We start from the raw sequence: 20056 nt of genomic DNA, 5'->3' as shown, positions 1-20056 counted from the left end.
AATTTCTCATTGAGGTCATGAATTGTTTGTCTGATTTCCTTATATTATTTATCTATGTTTTCTTGTATCTTACTGACCTTTAATATTTTTGAATTCTTTGTCAGGCATTTCATAGATTTATTTTTCATTGGAATGTTGGTGAATAATTACTGTTCTTTTGGAGGTGTTATGTTTCCTTGCTTTTTTATGTTTCTTGTGTTCTTTAATTCATATCTGTGCATCTAGTATAATAGTCACTTCTTCAAATTTTATGGATTGGCTTTCATAGAGAAAATACTTTTTCCTATAGATATATCTATTCTTTTGGTTGGGTCAGGCACTTTGATTTTGATTCTGGGTGGGTACAGTAGCATAGTTTCTGTATGATTTCTTGGGCTGTAATCAGTGTCATTTGTGTCTGTGAGTTTTTCAGTGGCTTAGGCTGTGGTGGTTAGTGGAAGCTGTAGTAGAACTTTGCTGGGGATGAGGACACCAGGTAGAGGCCAGTCCTTGGACAACAGCAGGCTGAGTGTGCTGATCCTTAGGGCTTCAGGCAGCGTTCTGTACACCAAAGATAGTGAGTCTGGACAGGCTGATCCTTAGGCCTCCAGGCAGTTTACTTGGGTGCCAGCAGTGGCAACAGTGTGCTGGGTGAGCATATGGGTCCTTGGGCTCCTGGGCAATGTGTTTTGGTGATGGTAGGAGCCAGCAGTGGGCTATCCCTCTGGCTCCCAAGCAGCACGCAGAATAATTATGCAGGTGGGGGGTTGGGGCGGGTCAATCTCCAGGCTCCCTGATGTTGCACCTGAATGCAGGCTGTGGCGAGTGGGGCAGGCTAATCCCTAGCCCTCAGACAGCGTGCTTGGGTGCCACTCGTTGTTGTAGCAGCAGAAAGCTGTGTAGGCTCATCCTTAGGCCCCAGGAAGGTATACACGAGTCACAGGTGGGCAGGTCTGCTTTCAGGTTCCCCTCATGGTGCGTGTGGGTGCCAGTGGCAGGAGCCAGGAGGGGCATAATGTAGCATATTTTTTTTTCTTGTCTGTAGGGAATAATTGGCATGTGATTTCAGAATTTCTTGTTTTTTCCTTTTATATATTGAAGAACTAAGTATTAAATAAACAGAAAACAAAAAATAAAAACTCAATGATGCATGCCTTGTTGATCTTGTGCTCTTTCCCCTATCCTTTTATCCCTCTGCAAATAGGCATCAGGGCAATAACATCATTACTAGTTGGGTAATAGTTTATAGACTTGTTTTCAAGACCAGACTGCTAGTCCCTAAGTGTCTTCAAACCCTCTATTTCAGGAAGTTAATTTTAATTTAGTTGAATGGTTTTGTGGAAGCTAGTTGTGCATATGAAGGAATACTCACATATCATTTATGCTTTATAAATAGCAACACAGACCACTATTTAAGATCCTAAAAATATTTGTGATTCATAACTCAAAATTATTTTCTCTGAATCATTTGTAAACTTTCCCTTGGTCTATAATAGATAGATCAGAATGAATGAAATTCTAAACCTCTACCCTCTGTTTTTGCTCTATCAGACATTCTTAGCCCTAATAAAAAATATTATGAAGGTTTCATATTGACTTTATAGGAGGGATTGCCCAAATACATGTGATTCTTAAGGTAAATGTTTCTGTTGTCTACAGTAGAAATACAATGCAAGTCACAAATGTGAACCACATGTATGGTTTTGAATTTTCTAGTAGCCATATTAGAAAAGTAATAACAGGTAAAATTAATAATATATTTTAACCTAATATGTTCAAAATATCATTTCAACATGTAATCGGTATAAAAAATTATTAATGACTTTTTTTTGTATTAAGTCGTGAAATCTGTGGGATATTTTATACTTACAGCATATCTCAATTTGAACTAGCCACATTTTACTTAGCCACATGTGACAGGCAGCTTACTGTATTGGATAGTCCAGGCCTACTGCAAAAGTACATAATCAGTACATCAGATTGTAGAGCTTTTTCTTAAAGCTTCCCATACTGCTATGTCTCATCGCTCAGTGTCAGTGGTCCTACCTCCCCATCCCTCTTCACAGCCTTTCTTTGCCTCACTTCCATCTTCATCCCATATTATCCTCTCTTTGACACTTTCTCCCTTTTATGCCACAAATCCTCTCCTTCTTTTTGTCAAGTTCTCTTGCATGTTTTGCTGAGATTCTTAGGAAAGAAAGTTCCATTAACAGTATGATACCCTACCTCCACAAAAAAAATGTGTTACTGGGGAAATGTAAGTTGATCCCAACAATATCAGTACCCTGGGGGAAATGAAGTTCTTCCTCTTCTAGGAAAAGTTAGGAATCTCTGATGATAGTGGATTCTGAGTGATACAGGAAGAACTGATCAGAAGTATGTAACTCATAGCCTTTGTTTGTTTCATGAAATGTAGAATAAGAATTACGTTTTTTGCTATTATTAACACTGTTTTTAATCAGTGTCAGAAGCCAAATGTTTAATAGGTACCTTGGAAATGAGATATAAGTGTACAAGTTTAGCTTTGCTGACTAGGTTAGAGCAAAGGAGCATAATCAAACTTTCTTGCCAGACTATCCTGTCATTTCCTTCCTTTTTATAACTTTTTTTTTTTTTTTTGGTACAAAGTCTTGCTCGGTAACCCAGGTTGGAGTGTAGTGGCACAGTCTTGGCTCACTGCAGCCTTGACCTCCCAGACTCAAGCTATCCTCTGGCCTCAGCACTCCCACCCCGAGTAGCTGGGATTACAGGTGTGTGCCACCATGCCCAGCTAATGTTTTGTATTTTTTGTAGAGGCAGGGTTTTGCCATGTTGCCCAGGCTGGTCTTGAACTCAAGCAGTTTGCCTGCCTGGGCCTCCCAAAGTGCTGGGATTACAGGTCTGTGCCACCACGCCTGGCCTATAACATTTCTTAGGATTTATATTTCTAAGATGTTTCGTGATTTGCATTGTATCTTTGACAGTGTATTATTTAGCCCCAATTTATAAATGTACAAACATGCAGTTCCTTGTTTTGTTTGGGTTTTGCAAAGTAACTCAAAGTCAGTGCAGAAAATGAAGAAAACAATTTTACAATAACCTCAAAAAGAATAAAACATTTAGGAATACATTTAACAAAGAGGTATGAAACTTATACTCCGAAAACTATAAAACATTGTTGGAAGAAATTAAGGACTTAGAGAAATGGAAAGACATCCCATGTTTATCTACTGGAGAACTTAATATTGTTCAGATATTTCCTAAGTTGATTTACATATTCAGTGCAATCCCAGCTGCCTGGTTGGCGGAAAATTTTTTGCAGAAATTGACAAGCAGATCCTCAAATTCTCTGGAAATGCAAAGTGCCCTAAATAATCAAAAGTGATTTTGAAAAGAACAAAGTTGGAGGACTCAGGCTTTCTAGTAAGCTTCTTGATTTCAAAGAGTACTATAAAGCTACAGTAACCAAAACAGTGTGGCACTGGCATAAGGATTGACTTGCCAGTTATTGCAGATTCCTTTTGTCCCTGGCCTCTGAGTTATTCCAAACTGTTAACACTAATCTACTCTAAACGTTTAAGAATTTATTAAAATTTAGCTGATATCTTCTTGCCCACTTATGTGGTGGTTACTTCCCCCAGTGGTCTGCCAAAGGCAAAACAGTTTATGTATTCTGTTTCTCTTTGGGAGAGACTTGTCATTGTATGGATTTTAAGATAAGCAGTTTCCCTTGTTATCTTGTAAACTCAAGAAAAGTTATGATTTTATAGATCAGCTGGTCTTTTCTCTTGTTACAGTGGGAAGAACATTCTCTTCTGCTTTCTACATCCTAAGCAGAGTGGAACTAATATGGTGTTTGGCATGTAACAGACTTAGCACTTGGTTAAAATTTGTTTAAAGTGGGTTGAATTTACTGAATACTTATGTGCCAAGCAGTATGCTAAGCACTTACCATATCATCTCCTTTAGTCCATGCACTTATCTATGAAGTATAGGTACTGTTATTATTCCCATGTTTTACATGTAAAACTGAGGCTTAGTAGAGAAAAGGAACTGGAGGCACAGGAATAAATAATAATTTTTATTGATATTGTCCAAATCACCTTCCTTCTTCTCCCAATAAAACTCTTGAATCCATTTTTCAACTTCTCCAAGGAAAGGAGATATATATTCCTGGCATTGCAAGTTCTTATTTTCCTCATTTGATGGGAAAAGAGGCACAGTATTAAAACCAGAGAAAGCTTGAAGGGACCTGGTTGAACTTTTGATTAACAGAGAGAAAGAGAGAAAAAAAAAATTATCTAAGGATCTGGTGGCTTTGGGTCATCAGCAGTGTCTAGGTTTTGTTTTTTTTTTTAAATTATACTTTAAGTTCTAGGGTACATGTGTACAACGTGCAGGTTTGTTATGTATGTATACATGTGCCATGTTGGTGTGCCGCACCCATTAACTCGTCATTTACATTAGGTATATCTCCTAATGCTATCCCTCCTCCTCCCCCCACCCCACAACAGGCCCCAGTGTGTGATGTCCCCCTTCCTGTGTCCAAGTGTTCTCATTGTTCAGTTCCCACCTATGAGTGAGAACATGCGATGTTTGGTTTTTTGTCCTTGTGATAGTTTGCTGAGAATGATGGTTTCCAGCTTCATCCATGTCCCTACAAAGGACATGAACTCATCCTTTTTTATGGCTGCATAGTATGCCATGGTGTGTATGTGCCACATTTTCTTAATCCAGTCTGTCATTATTGGACATTTGGGTTGGTCCCAAGTCTTTGCTATGAATAGAGCTGCAATAAACATATGTGTGCATGTGTCTTTGTAGCAGCATGATTTATAATCCTTTGGGTATATACCCAGTAATGGGATGGCTGGGTCAAATGGTATTTCTAGTTCTAGATCCCTGAGGAATTGCCACACTGTCTTCCACAATGGTTGAACCAGTTTACAGTCCCACCAACAGTGTAAAAGTGTTCCTATTTCTCCACATCCTCTCCAGCACCTGTTGTTTCCTGACTTTTTAATGATTGCCATTCTAACTGGTGTGAGATGGTATCTCATTGTGGTTTTGATTTGCGTTTCTCCGATGGCCAGTGATGATGAGCATTTTTTCATGTGTTTTTTGGCTGCATAAATGTCTTCTTTTGAGAAGTGTCTGTTCATATCCTTTGTCCACTTTTTGATGGGGTTGTTTTTTTTTTCTTGTAAATTTGTTTCAGTTCTTTGTAGATGCTGGATATTAGCCCTTTGTCAAATGAGTAGATTGCAAAAATTTTCTCCCATTCTGTAGGTTGCCTGTTCACTCTGATGGTAGTTTCTTTTGCTGTGCAGAAGCTCTTTAGTTTAATTGGATCCCATTTGTCAATTTTGGCTTTTGTTGCCATTGCTTTTGGTGTTTTAGACATGAAGTCCTTGCCCATGCCTGTGTCCTGAATGGTATTGCCTAGGTTTTCTTCTAGGGTTTTTATGGTTTTAGGTCTAACATTTAAGTCTTTAATCCATCTTGAATTAATTTTTGTATAAGGTGTAAGGAAGGGATCCAGTTTCAGCTTTCTACATATGGCTAGCCAGTTTTCCCAGCACCATTTATTAAATAGGGAATCCTTTCCCCATTGCTTGTTTTTGTCAGGTTTGTCAAAGATCAGATAATTGTAGATGTGTGGTATTATTTCTGAGGCCTCTGTTCTGTTCCATTGGTCTATATCTCTGTTTTGGTACCAGTACCATGCTGGTTACTGTAGCCTTGTAGTATAGTTTGAAGTCAGGTAGTGTGATGCCTCCAGCTTTGTTCTTTTGGCTTAGGATTGACTTGGTGATGTGGGCTCTTTTTTGGTTCCATATGAACTTTAAAGTAGTTTTTTCCAATTCTGTGAAGAAAGTCATCGGTAGCTTGATGGGGCAGTATGGCCATTTTCACGATATTGATTCTTCCTATCCATGAGCATGGAATGTTCTTCCATTTGTTTGTATCCTCTTTTATTTCGTTGAGCACTGGTTTATAGTTCTCCTTGAAGAGGTCCTTCACATCCCTTATAAGTTGGGTTCCTAGGTATTTTATTCTCTTTGAAGCAATTGTGAATGGGAGTTCACTCATGATTTGGCTCTCTGTTTGTCTGTTATTGGTGTATAAGAATGCTTGTGATTTTTGCACATTGATTTTGTATCCTGAGATTTTGTTGAAGTTGCCTATCAGCTTAAGGAGATTTTGGGCTGAGACGATGGGGTTTTCTAGATATACAATCATGTCATCTGCAAACAGGGACAATTTGACTTCCTCTTTTCCTAATTGAATACCCTTTATTTCTTTCTCCTGCCTGATTGCCCTAGCCAGAACTTCCAACACTATGTTGAATAGGAGTGGTAAGAGAGGGCATCCCTGTCTTGTGCCAGTTTTCAAAGGTAATGCTTCCAGTTTTTGCCCATTCAGTATGATATTGGCTATGGGTTTGTCATAGATAGCTCTTATTATTTTGAGATACGTACCATCAATACCTAATTTATTAAGAGTTTTTAGCCTGAAGGGCTGTTGAATTTTGTCAAAGGCCTTTTCTGCATCTGTTGATAATCATGTAGTTTTTGCTGTTGGTTCTGTTTATATGCTGGATTACATTTATTGATTTGTGTATGTTGAACCAGCCTTGCATCCCAGGGATGAAGCCCACTTGATCATGGTGGATAAGCTTTTTGATGTGCTGCTGGATTCGGTCTGCCAGTATTTTACTGAGGATTTTTGCGTTGATGTTCATCAGGGATATTGGTCTAAAATTCTCTTTTTTGTTGTGTCTCTGCCAGGCTTTGGTATCAGGATGATGCTGGCCTCATAAAATGAGTTAGGGAGGATTCCCTCTTTTTCTATTGATTGGAATAGTTTCAGAAGGAATGGTACCAGCTTCTCCTTGTACCTCTGGTAGAATTCAGCTGTGAATCCATCTGGTCCTGGACTTTTTTTGGTTGGTAAGCTATTAATTATTGCCTAAATTTCAGAGCCTGTTATTGGTCTATTCAGGGATTCAGCTTCTTCCTGGTTTAGTCTTGGGGAGTGTATGTGTTGAGGAATTCATCCATTTCTTCTAGATTTTCTAGTTTATTTGCGTAGAGGTGTTTATAGTATTCTCTGATGGTAGTTTGTATTTCTGTGGGATCGGTGGTGATATCCCCTTTATCATTTTTTATTGCGTCTATTTGATTCTTCTCTCTCTTCTTCTTTATTAGTCTTGCTAGTGGTCTATCAATTTTGTTGATCTTTTCAGAAAACCAGCTCCTGGATTCATTGATTTTTTTTGAAGGTTTTTTTTGTGTCTCTATCTCTTTGAGTTCTGCTCTGATCTTAGTTATTTCTTGCCTGGTGCTAGCTTTTGAATGTGTTTGCTCTTGCTTCTCTAGTTCTTTTAATTGTGATGTTAGGGTGTCAATTTTAGATCTTTCCTGCTTTCTCTTGTGGGCATTTAGTGCTATAAATTTCCCTCTACACAAGCAGTGTCTAGGTTTTATAACAGGTGAATGACAGAATGACTGTCATGGCTTTGCTGCCACTTTCCACTTTCCCGTTTTCTTTCTTTTGCTTCCAGTGTGAAGTTCAGCTTTTTTTATAGGACGGTAGAATTTTAATTTGTTACCTCTTTTATTAATTCCTTCACTAGCCTGCTATATGCACATTCCTTAAGGTAGGTCTCATGCTAAGGATATTAAGTATAACTACTTGTACCACTTAATTTGTCTTAACAAATGCCGTTGTAAGCTGTCTCCTCACCCTTTAATACATTCAACAAAAAGTGAAGTAAAAAAGTTTTTTTGAATTTTCTTTGAAAACTTTTCTTCATTTTTGTTCACTTACAGAAAAGAAACTATGAGCCTGGTCAGTAAGCTCAATTAAAACAAATATTATTAATTAATCTCTTCAGCTATTATCTGAGTGTCAATTTCCAAGATGTGCCATTTATAACTCACAACAGTATTCAGTCTGTGTTTTCTCATGTGCTGGTTAGAGATGCAAGTTGAGTTTCATGCATTGCCTATCTGCTGGAATTTCAACACTTTTTCAACTGTTCCATATGTATAGTATAAATTGGGTGATAAGCACCTGATCATTATTGTATCTGTGAATAGAATTAATACAGAGACTATGCCAAAGGTTGAGGAATGGGAACATGTAGAGAAAGGGAGGAGGATTGTTTATATATAGGAATATATTTTACAATAGCCAGATTTAATGTAACTGGTACTTAACATGCTTCTTACTTTCTAGTTATCAGGGAATATGAAGAGCAGAGAGAGCATCCAGGAACCTAGATTTGATTACTACAACCATGAAGTTCCCGATATTGACCTCAGTGATTGTGAATTCCCACATGTCATTGAAATTTATGACTTTCCCCAAGAATTTCGTACTGAAGACCTTCTACGGGTTTTCTGCAGTTATCAGTGAGTATGCAAATGATTGTGGATGTTAGGGAGGGTGAGATGAAGTCTTTAAAAAATGTTTTCTGAGAAATCATTTCTTGTTTTTCATATCCCCTGTTTTTCATATTTTAGTATCAGGTGGTTTATTGTCTTTTCCAGGTCCAGTAGAAATTTTCTATATTAAACTACTGTTCTAAGTTCCTTAAAAATGTCAGGTAGCCTTTCTAGCCCCCGTTTTAGCATTTAAGAAGACTGTCATCAGTGATGACTTCATGGTGCATTTAGTCCATTAATATATATTGTAATTGTTGATATATTTGGATGTATTGTCAGATTGCCTGCCATCTTTATGTGTTTACTTGTCCCATCTTTTTCTTTCTTCTTTTGGGGTCACTGCAGCCTCGACTTCCTGGGCTCAAGCAATCCTCCCAGCTTAGCCTCCCAAGTAGCTGGGACCACAGGTGTGTGTCACCATGCCTGGCTAATTTTTGTATTTTTTTTGTAGAGACAGGGTTTCACCATGTTGCCCAGGTTAGTCTCAAATTCCTGCACTTAAGCCATCTGCCTACTTCAGCCTCCCAAAGTGCTGGGATTACAAGTGTGAGTTACCACGCCTGGCCTCAACTAAGTTTTTATAGACAAAATAACTCTTCTTTTTTACGCTCTGCTCCTGTTTCATTGGTTTAATTTTATTTAATTCCATGGTGAAAGTATCAACTCACACTGATATATGTGGGTTTGAGAACACTTGCACTAACCCTTGGTATGTGTACAGCTGATACTTACATAGGAGAAGTTAAAAGAGTTAGAAGTATATACCTCTGTATATTTAGCTTATAAGAAAAAAATAAGCTTCAGGAATAAAGAGATGATAATCCAGAAAGAAAGTTATTAAGAAGATTTTCAGGGTCTGGAAGAAAGTCAGTATCAAGAAGAATTATACTTTAATGTTTCAGTCCTGATATTTAAAATGAACTAGGTCTGTAGTATGATATAACAAATTTAAATGTAAAATTCACCTTGAATGTGTAAGATTCTATATAAGTCAGGGTATAGCCCTTAACTTTTTCTTAAAGGATAAGTAAATATTTTAGACAACTCTGCCATTGTTAAACAGAAGCAAGCAAAAACAATACATAAATGAGCATGGCTATAAACTAAAACTTTATTTATAAAAACAAGTGTTCTGTTTTCATATGAAGTTCTAGAACAGGCAAAACTAGCAGCCATGTACTTGTTTAATCAGTTAAACTTAATTCAGAGGGGAGCATCAGTTCTATAACTAACAGAAAGAAAGGGTGAATGGATCCTGGATGACAGTTAATCTCTGCCATAAACTTTAAATGTATAGTGTGTAGGGCAGTCTTACTTATTAGAATTAGGTTAAAATCTAGTATCAGAACCTGTTCAACATAAAATTCATAATAGATTTTTTAAAAGCTGTCAAAGGGATCAAATCCTGTAGAACTACCTTAGACTGTCATAAATAATGATGATTCTTAAAACTAAGGATCATTTTATTGATGTCTAGAATTTCCTGAAGATCAGTTAACTCTTACAAACTATTTCCTTTTGCTTTGTTTCTTGATAATCTCACCTGCAAGACCATGTTTCTGTCAAATTCAAAAACATTCCCCAAAGAGAAAAATTTTAAAGGATTATGAAATTTTGAAGTATAAAAGGCCTTCTAGAACCCATCTGTGATTTATAAAAATGAAAATATTAATATTGATGAACATTGCTATTAATAATAAAAGTAATGAACAGCATTAATTTATTAGATGCCCATGAAGTGCTCAACACCATCTTCTTTGCCTTGTCATGGACTATCTCATTTCCATTTTCACAACAACTCTGTGGGGAACATACTTTGCTCATTTTTACAGATGAGCCGACCTAGCTTCAAGAGAGGTTAAACTTGCCCAAGGTCTCAAGGTGGCAGAACCCTGAGTCCATGAGCATTTTTAAGCTCTTAGCTGAAAAATATAATTGTATGTCATCATCCTGACATTCCTTGTGCCCACTAGGTAGCTCTTCTCTAAAATAAAAGTGTTTTTCTAGTACTTAAATGTTCATTCTTTTGATGCTTTCTAATCTGGTCTGATATTTCTCTTATCATGATTTCTTTCATCCTGAATTTTTCTGACTTTGCCACATAATTCTTTCCAATTTTTTCTTATTTTTTAACCTCCCTTCTGCAACAAGTGAAGAATAGATCAGCCTCTCTGATTATAGTTGCCCCCTTTTTTCCCCATTACTTGACTTTTTAAAAAAAATTGAATGACATCTTGCAGTATAATCTCCCCTACCCCATTCTCTTCTCTTTCTGTCTCTGTCCTCAAGGACAGAGTTTACATTTGCATTAAATCCAGGTGACCTTCCCTGTCTACCTACTCCTCTTATATTCTACCCCTGCTCTGCTTCCTCTTTCTATTTCTTCTCATTCCCTGCCCATAAGAACATCTCTTGTAAATAGTGCATTAAATACTTTACATCCCCAAGGGACTTCTGAGGATTAATTAGTTGATGTCTATAAAATGGCTGAGAACGTAAAATACTCCTGGGTAGTTCTTTATGATGGTATTATTGCTTTTAAAATTCAATGGCTTCTTCTGTCCTCCAAGCTGTTTTTTTGTGTCATTATCCCCATTCTACCTGTGCACTCGTTGAGTGTTTCTATCTTGTGAAATGCTTTATGAGATTCTATTTGTGAGATGTTTCATAAAAGTAAATTTTATTTTAGGAAATAAAATCGTTTTTTTTGTGTTGCAGAAAGAAAGGATTTGATATTAAATGGGTGGATGATACACATGCCCTAGGAGTATTCTCCAGTCCAATTACAGGTATTCACCCAGTGGCTTTCAATCTTCCTTTCTTATTGTTCATTTTCTCATGCTACTTTTTCTATTTCCCTTCTATTTGAGCAAGTTGGCATCTTATTCAGCCAGTGTAGGTAATAGGGCAGTTAGTGGTTTTTTTGAGGTAAGGTACTTTGGTACCCATTCTCCCCTTTCACCTTAGTCCAGTGGTATTTGGAGAGATAGAGTCAACACCTTCCAAGGTTATTTGTACACATAACTGTCTGTCATGATAGTACGTAAACAGATTAAGGTAGAGATTGAAGAATCCAATGGGGCTAACTCTTACAATACTGGTGATTTTTTTTTTTTCCATCCTAGACAAGTGAATTTAATTAGCCCTTTAACCTATCTAGTGAGAAATTATAATACATACTCTCTGAATATATGATTGGGCCTTTTTACATATATCATTGGCCTCATGATAGATCTGATGCAGAGGCATTCAAAGAGAATAGAGATATTGAAATGTTAGTTCCTATCTGAACCACCTAGAATATGGATCTGCAAAATTATTCTATAAAGGGCCAAACAGTAAATACAATATTTTAGGCTTTGTGGAGCATCAGGTCTCTGTCACTACTTAACTCTGCTGTTGGAGCAAGAAAGCAGCCATAGACAATATACAAAACAAATGGGCATGGCTCTGCTTCAGTAAAATAATAAAATTACTTTGTAAATAAATATAAAAACAGGTGGTTGGCTGGATTTGGTCACGGAGCCCTAGTTTGCTGATACCTGATCTAAAATAATTACTGCCACGTTGATCCTTAGATCTGTCTCTTTTGCTTGCTTTGAAAAAAAAAGCATAACATCTAGGAAATACTAAGAGCTATCCCTAGTTTTTCCTTTGCATCACTCTACTTCATGTCTTCTGCTTCCTTTTATTCCTCTTTGCAGCTCGTGATGCGTTGGGTATTAAACACACCATGGTGAAGATTCGTCCCTTGTCACAGGCCACAAGAGCAGCCAAGGCCAAAGCTAGAGCTTATGCTGGTGAGTCTATAATCTCTGGGTTTTTTTCTTGCTGATGGTGGTATTATTTTTCTTTCCAGAAGTGTTATAGCATCCAGACATCTAAAGACATATCACTTTTATTTTTAGTGTTAAAAGAAGTATGTTTTTAAGAAAAAATAAATAAAAGGGAAATGACCATGTTGGAAATATGGCATCTGAGCAGCCACTTGGAGAGTGTGAGAACTAACTGCAGGCAATGCAGCAACCAGTTTCTGATGACATCCCGACTTAGTTTACCTGTGTTTAGCTGCCTGATAGAGTCACTGTAAGATACTGTGTTAATGCAGATAATGAAGCCAGGGTTGTTTGTGCTTTGCCATGTTAATTTCCTCTGATCATCATCTATCAGACTTGTATTAATTACTGCTGATGCAGCCCTTGTTAGTCTATTTTGTATGTTAATTACTGAGTTAAATCACTTGAAGCTGGAGTGCTCTCTCTTCTTGACTCCCTCCTACTCCCTTCCTTTCTTCCATTCAGAGTTCCTCCAGCCAGCAAAGGAGCGTCCTGAGACTTCAGCAGTCCTAGCCAGAAGGTTAGTCATCAGTGCCCTTGGGGTTCGAAGTAAGCAGAGCAAAACCGAACGAGAAGCAGAGCTCAAGAAACTGCAAGAAGCCAGAGGTGAGCTGAAAGGATGGTGGTGTTCTTCTCTAGGCCCTTTAGAGCTCACTGTAAGGCATGTGTTTAAAAAAAAAAAAAAAAAGAATGAAGCCCATTCCATTTTTGTCATTTCTGTTTCCTAGAAGCCTCCTAAGTGTATAGAAATTTTCATGCCTTACGTCCAGGAAAAGACGTTTCAGGATTTGTCTGCCTGTTTCACACACCAAGACATTCTAATCCACGCTCCTACTGTTGTTTTCCAAGAGATAGGTTTGGTCTTCTCAGCTCATCCATGGCTTTTCCTACAGTTTTTCTCTGAGAAAAATTTTCCTGTGAAAACAGGTAGTGTCCTAGGCAGAAAACATTTGCTATGGTTTTACTGGGCCACAATTGCCATGATATTGCCCTCATGTTATCAAATGGTTTAGATCTGAGGTAGAAGACAAATTTAAGAAAAGCCAGCAACTGACATTGATGATAACAACTGTAGGAGGTTTTTTTGTCTTTTTAAGACCGTCCCGAGTGGCTCCATTAGAGTACATCTAGATTTACCTGTCTTCTGATTATTTTCCAGTATCCAGGAGTTCTCAGAAAAATATTTCCCCTGATCCACAAGCAGAGTTTTTCTTTCTTACAGTTTGGAGTTGAAGTTAAAATCTCTCTCTCTCTCCTCTACAGGCTGTTGAATTGTATGTAAAGGCTTGGGACTCTGGTGTGGCGCTTAAGTACTTTTTATCAACCTTCAGGCTTTAGACAGTCTCATTGCCTTAGCCCACAATCCCTGGAATCTATGAAGGCAATTTATTCTGAAAATTCCACTTACCGAAAAGTAACTTCATTTTTCCATTAAACGAATTGAAGTTTCAAACTCCTTGTTTATTGCTGGTCTAACAAGGCCATTAATACTTCCTGTCCTCTCTGCTTTGGTGATAGCAGGCAGCTTGTGGACTCTCAGCTGCACTGGCCAGATAACCAGTGACAGAGTGTGTCATGGCAGGTGCTAGAGTTTCAGAGTTGAACGCAACTAATTTTTGAAACCTGAATGATTATAATGGGCAGTTTTGATGTTTTCCGGTCATTGTTTACTCAAAGGCCCTACAGACTATAGAAACATAACCAGATTCCTTGGGTTTTTATAGATGGCAATAACAGAACTAGATTAAAGATGAATGTACAGTGTCCTTAACCCTTTGTTAATTGGTTGTCTCTGAAGAAAATGATTTCTGTGTGATAACAGTGGTATCTATAAAAGGGGATATGACTCCCTTTGCCATGTTATCATGCTTCTTTGTGGGTGTATATCACCTATATCTCTACAGATCCTGCAGCAGTGGTTTTGCGTGGACATCATCTTGAGTATTCCCTTTTCTTTCTCTAGGCGTATCAGCATGTGGCTCCACATGAAGTATTTGTTTTAAATGTCTGGCTATACAAAGGACATTTCAGTGATGCAATTAAAAATGATTCTGTTGACTAAGTGGGTACCCTATTGCTTTTCTAAAGAAGGCCTTTATTTGTGAATAGAGACCCACCGTGATAAGTTCCTCCTACCTATTGGTGCTGAGGCTGTATGGATTATGAGGACTCTTTATTATGCTCCAGCGTGCTACCATTCTTTGTTATCTGAGGAAATGCATCTGGAAAATTTCCTGATATATCTCTTTCTGGCATCTTTCTGTGTTGGGCAGATACTTATATGCTTGCCTGCATGGAGCCCAGGCTTTAAATATTTTTTTTCGGTGGAAACTTTACTGTTTTAGGTATTAGACTCTGGAATCTCACTTCCTGGGTCCACATCTTAGGTCTGCCATTTACTGTCTGTGTGACCTTGAGAGGGTAGGTAAGTAACTTACTTACTTTCTGGGGGCCTCTGTTTTCTCATCCTTAAACGGAACTCAAGCGAGTTAATCCATGAAGGATAATTAGTCATCTTCAAAAAACCATAGGGACTCTCTTGCTCCTGTTTCTATAGGCCTATAATGAATTATATGGTAAGTGTTAGCTGCTGCTGTTTTTGTTAGTAATAATAGAAATATTATATGGTGAATCCAGCACAGATTTCAGTGCATATTTTTGTCATTACTGTTTTTATTTTAAAATTCCTGTAGTCATCTGTTAGCTCCATTTGGCATTCACTGAGCACCTGCCCTGTGCAGATCATTGTGTTCCCTGTTTAGGAGAATTAGAAAGATGGCAAGATTTTGTTCCTCTCCTTAAGCCTTACAGTCTAGTGGAGATAATCTGCCTTGAGTAGGGAAGAAAATATGTTCCTCTTTTAGGTATTTTAAGCAGTTGTTTTTCCTCTCACTTCAGTTCTGAAGATTTTAAGATTAAAAACCATAAATGGTTTTTGTTGATTAAAAGGACAGGAAGGAAACTCCATCATAACTTACAGGTTATGATGATATTGCATTATGATAACTCTGTGACCAGTGATACCATCTTGAGTTTAGAGCTGACCCAGAGAAGTTAAGTAACTGGCCTAAGGTCACCCAGCTGGTAAACTGAAAGAGAAGGCATCTGAATCTAGGTACTGCTGATTAAAACCCATGCTTCTTTTGTAATACTGTAATCCCTCTTAAAGGACTTTTGGGGTTATTGACATTTTTTCCCAGAAAAAAAATACTTACATAAAACATTTTTTAAAGTCTCCAGGAACAAAATATGACAAGCTTCTTTGTTATCTGTACCAATGGTTAGCAGCTTTTCTTTTTTTTTTGAGACGGAGTCTTGCTCTTTCACCCAGGCTGGAGTGCAGTGGCGCAATCTCGGCTCACTGCAAGCTCCGCCTCCCGGGTTCACGCCATTCTCCTGCCTCAGCCTCTCCGAGTAGCTGGGACTACAGGCGCCCGCCACCACGCCCGGCTAATTTTTTGTATTTTTTAGTAGAGACGGGGTTTCACCGTGGTCTCGATCTCCTGACCTTGTGATCCGCCCGCCTCGGCCTCCCAAAGTGCTGGGATTACAAGCGTGAGCCACCGCGCCCGGCCTAGCAGCTTTTCACTGTCAGAAAAATCTTCCTTAGGTCTAACTTAAATCTGCGTGATAGTTTAAACCAGTGTCTTCTTGTTTTTTCCTTAGTAGAAATAGAGAATATCTGCATACCATTTTGTTCTAACAACTTTAAAGATTAGGGGCAGATCGTTTAGAAATGAGGAAATCTGGACTCTAATAGAGCTTTTGCCATTAACTAGCTGTGTGGCCATGGGCAAGTCAGTTATACCTCTCTGTGCTCCCTGGTTTCCAGCAAAGTGCAAGTACTCCTCAGCCTACCTAATCATGGAGAATTTTTTGAGCACAGAATAAGTTAACATACGTAAAAATGTTTGGAAAAGTGCTTTACAAATTCACGATGTGATTATTGATATGACTGTTAAGAATTTAATGTTCATTATAATATGAGCTTGTAATGACAAATATGTATTATATACTGCTACTCTCCATCCATTACAAATGGCAGATATTGTTAAATCAGTCATGACATTCTTTCTTGGTGAGTTTTGACATGACCATTGCCAGTTGATCAGAATTAGCATGGGAATTGAAATCTATATATATAATCCTGTTATAATATGGTAAAATAATCTCCCAGCCTTTCTTTCTCCCGCTTGAAGAGTTCTGCTGTCTGGCAACAGTGCCTGGTACATAAAAAGATACTCAGTACATGTTCATTGACCAAATACATGAATGACATTGGTTACTCTAATTTTTCTTTGTAAATCTTGACTCTACTCTGAATGCTAATTCCTCCATGTTTTGCTTTATAAAACCCAGAATGTGAAACCTTCCTAATTAAGAATTTTGAATTTGTGATTTTGAGTTTTAAGTACTTTTCTGCTATATTTTTCACTCTACTTTGATTGTTTATTTATTTATTGAGACAGGATCTCACTTTGTCACCCAGGCTGGAGTGCAGTGGCATGATCACAGCTCTCTGCAGCCTCAACGTCCCAGGCATAAGCAATCCTTCCACCTCAGCCTCCTGAGTAGCTGGGACTACAGGCATGTGCCACCATGCTGGCTAATTTTTTCCTTTTTGTAGTGGTGGGTCTCTCTATGTTGCCTAGGCTAGTCTCAAACTCTTGGACTCAAGTGATCTCCTGCCTCGGCCTCCCAAAGTGCTGGAATTACAGACCTGAGCCACTGTGCCCAGCCTAAAACCACATTTTAAAGATCAAACTCAGGGCCGGGCACGGTGGCTCACTCCTGTAATCCCAGCATTTTGGGATGCTGAGGTGGGTGGATCATCTGAGGTCAGGAGTTTGAGTCCAGCCTGGCCAACATGGTGAAACACTATCTCTACTAAAAATAGAAAAATTAGCCGGGCATGGTGGCGCACATCTGTAGTCCCAGCTACTCAGGAGGCTGAGGCAGGAGAATTGCTTGAACCTGAGAGGTGGAGGTTGCAGTGAGCCGAGATTGTGCCACTGCACTCCAGCCTAGGCAACAGAGCAAGACTCCATCTCAAAAAAATAGAAAACAAAATAAAGACCAAACTCAGGAATGTATATAAAATTTTCCCATGTTCCAGTCATCCAGATATTCGATTCCCACCTAAAACTGGACTTAGATATCATTACCTCTCAGAATAAGCTATCTTCTCATTTTCAAAGCCTGCTACAATTTTATTTTAATTTATTTTCATTTTATTCTTGAAAGTAGGTGATTAATTGGCTGGTTCTGAAAGGCCATCTTTTGGGTCACAGGCCTGAAAGGCAAAGTAAGTAAACAGTAGTCCGCTCACCTAGTTTGATTAATTAAATCACAGAGAACTTCAAACCATCTCTATAAGAGTAATAAATTTAATCACAGTTGATACCTTCTGAAAACCTTTTTTTAGACTTTCCATTATTCTGCCTTAAAGGGCAGTGCGGCATTGCTGATTCATAATCTAGGTCTTAGGGTATTTTCTTGGTGTCTTTTCTCCCCTGATGTCTGAAGTTCATTTCTAACCACATTTTTTTTTCGTTTTAATGTGACTTTTTTTTGTGATGTAGCATTTACTCATTTTTTGGTGTCGGTTGCTGTTTAATAAACCTACTACCTTTGCCTAGATCAGAGATGAAAATGTTAACCTAGGACTAACTAACTGACCAGGTCACCAGCTGTTGCTAAAATAAATAGTACATGGTTCCTGTGGTAACACTTAATACATTGATAATTATTCCACTCTCTAGAGTTAAATGCCCCTTATGGGATTCAGACTGTATTTTTCCATATATTATGATTATATAAATATTTGGTAAACTTAAAATCTAAAACCTTGCTAAAATTAAGAGGTTATTTAGATTACTTCTCCTTGATCTACTACGTCTGTCACTCTATAAAAGAAGGGAATAAGATTCGTTTGACCAGACGTGTTCTTCACAAAGCATGTTGTCTATTGTTCTGTAGGTGGCTACAGTAGATTTTGTGATTATTTTTCATAGATCTAGAAGTAAATTTTGAAAGTCTTTAATTTACATCCTCTCTCTGCTTTTTTTAAAACATGATGCCAAACTGGCCCTTTTACAATCTTCAATGCTTTACATTCTCTTATGTAAAGTCTTGACTGCACCGTGATTGCAGGCAACTCATTTAATATAGTCATTTCTGTTGATTGATTTATTATGTTGGAGAATGAAAGTTTTCAGGGCCAGCCGATGTGAATGTTTTAGGTCAATCATTTTGTGCTGAATTTTCTATTTTTTCTTAATTCCTTGCCCTCGTGTGTACAGTTGGGCTTTCTCTTTATTCTTTTAATTGTTGGAGGTCAAGTTAGTAGGAGCTTTGTTTCATGCAGTTTATCAGCTATTATCTGCTTTCCTTTCTCTTTAATAAAGGGACATGTTTCTTTGTCTTTCTGTTTATACAATTTTTTTTCATATTTTTTTCCCTTGTAGATATTTTCAGATGTCAGGATAGTAGAAAGTGTGGTGGTGAAGAATTAAGCATCTGGGTCCCAGATTCAGTTCTTTTACTGGCTGTGTAACCTTAGGCAAGTCATTTCAGCTCTCTGAGCTTCTGTTTCCTCATCTTTAAAATAAATAAATTATTATTTCCTATCCTGACCTACATTTCTCTATTCATGTTCTTGTATTTCTAAATTTACACCTCACATTTTCACTATTTCTTTGTGCTTCTCAATTTGTCTTCCTACTCTTACTAGTTTTTTCATATGGCTTACCATTAAATCTATTTACTTTTATTAGAAAGTGTTAGGAAATGTTTCAGGCTGGGCACAGTGGCTCACACCTGTCATCCCAGCACTTTGCGAGGTTGAGGTGGGCAGATTACCTGAGCTCAGGAGTTCAAGACCATTCTGGCTAGCATGGCAAAACCCTGTCTCTACTACACATACAAAAAAATTAGCCAGGCATGGTGGCATGTGCCTGTTACTCAAGAGCTACTCAGGAGGCTGAGGCATGAGAATCGCTTGAACCCGGGAGGCGGAAGTTGCAGTAAGCCAAGATCACACCACTGCACTCCACCCTGGGTGACAGAGCGAGACTCCATTTCCGAAAAAAAAAGGGGGGGGGGGGTTCAGAATTCTGAACTTTCCAGATTTTAGAAAGGTAATATGGTATCTGTCTTATAACACCCAAATCAGACACATTAATATTTCTGCAGCAGAGTGTGTGACCATTCACACTAAATGGGATGTGTAAAGACTATAAATGGCTTCGTATCCTTTCAAGTTAGATTTGCCTCCATCGATTAATTTTGGCCCCAAGCTTTAAAGAAAGCAACAACTTTGTTTTCAGAATTGTTTTGATTTTGGAATTGTGTGTTACGGGCCTGTTACATTTTTCTACTGCTCTTGGATCTCTTCTTATATTACTCTTATGATTTAAGTTTCACACCTTATTGAAAAATTGGAGTTCTAATAATTTACTTTTCTGGTTTCTTCATTTTTCCTTGGGATGTAGAACCAGATTTTGATTGCTTTCATCCATTGCCTTTAGATCTCCTCCTAACTTCTCCACGTTTGTAAGAATCAAGACCATGCTGCCTTCCTAAGAAATTCTGGAATCCGTTAGACAAGCCAGTTATCCTTTGTGCTGTCTCCTAGAAAACCCCAGTGCAGTTCAAGCCTGCGTCAGTTCCAGGGCACTCTACCAGCCTTCATTTTGCAATTTGCAGACCACTGTTTTTTGCCTCTTGTAACTTTGCTGCTATATTCAGATAATGCCACAAGATGGTGCCCAAATAGCAGTGAATTTCTTTTTCTCACATTTCCAAGTG

General features: G+C 38.1%; 1 protein-coding gene across 32 annotated transcripts in view; it reads left to right on the top strand.

The window, feature by feature from the left end:
- Window positions 1-20056, top strand: part of R3HCC1L (R3H domain and coiled-coil containing 1 like) — a 105485-nt gene that overhangs the window by 83601 nt on the left and 1828 nt on the right. For 28 of the 32 annotated variants that reach the window (XM_055252911.2, XM_063629021.1, XM_063629007.1 and 25 more), the window contains 4 exons: window positions 8203-8378; window positions 11130-11200; window positions 12116-12211; window positions 12713-12853. In XM_055252911.2, coding sequence (XP_055108886.1) covers window positions 8203-8378; window positions 11130-11200; window positions 12116-12211; window positions 12713-12853 — 484 coding nt within the window. Of the gene's footprint in view, window positions 1-8202; window positions 8379-11129; window positions 11201-12115; window positions 12212-12712; window positions 15546-20056 lie in introns of those variants that run through there. The other 4 variants (XM_063628962.1, XM_063628950.1, XM_063628956.1 and 1 more) reach the window with 1 other exon arrangement.

This window comes from Symphalangus syndactylus, chromosome 2 (genome assembly GCF_028878055.3).
Source record: "Symphalangus syndactylus isolate Jambi chromosome 2, NHGRI_mSymSyn1-v2.1_pri, whole genome shotgun sequence".
NCBI lineage: Eukaryota > Metazoa > Chordata > Mammalia > Primates > Hylobatidae > Symphalangus > Symphalangus syndactylus.
The sequence above is the reverse complement of the archived record's forward strand: the minus strand, read 5'-3'. Positions and strand labels throughout refer to the sequence as shown.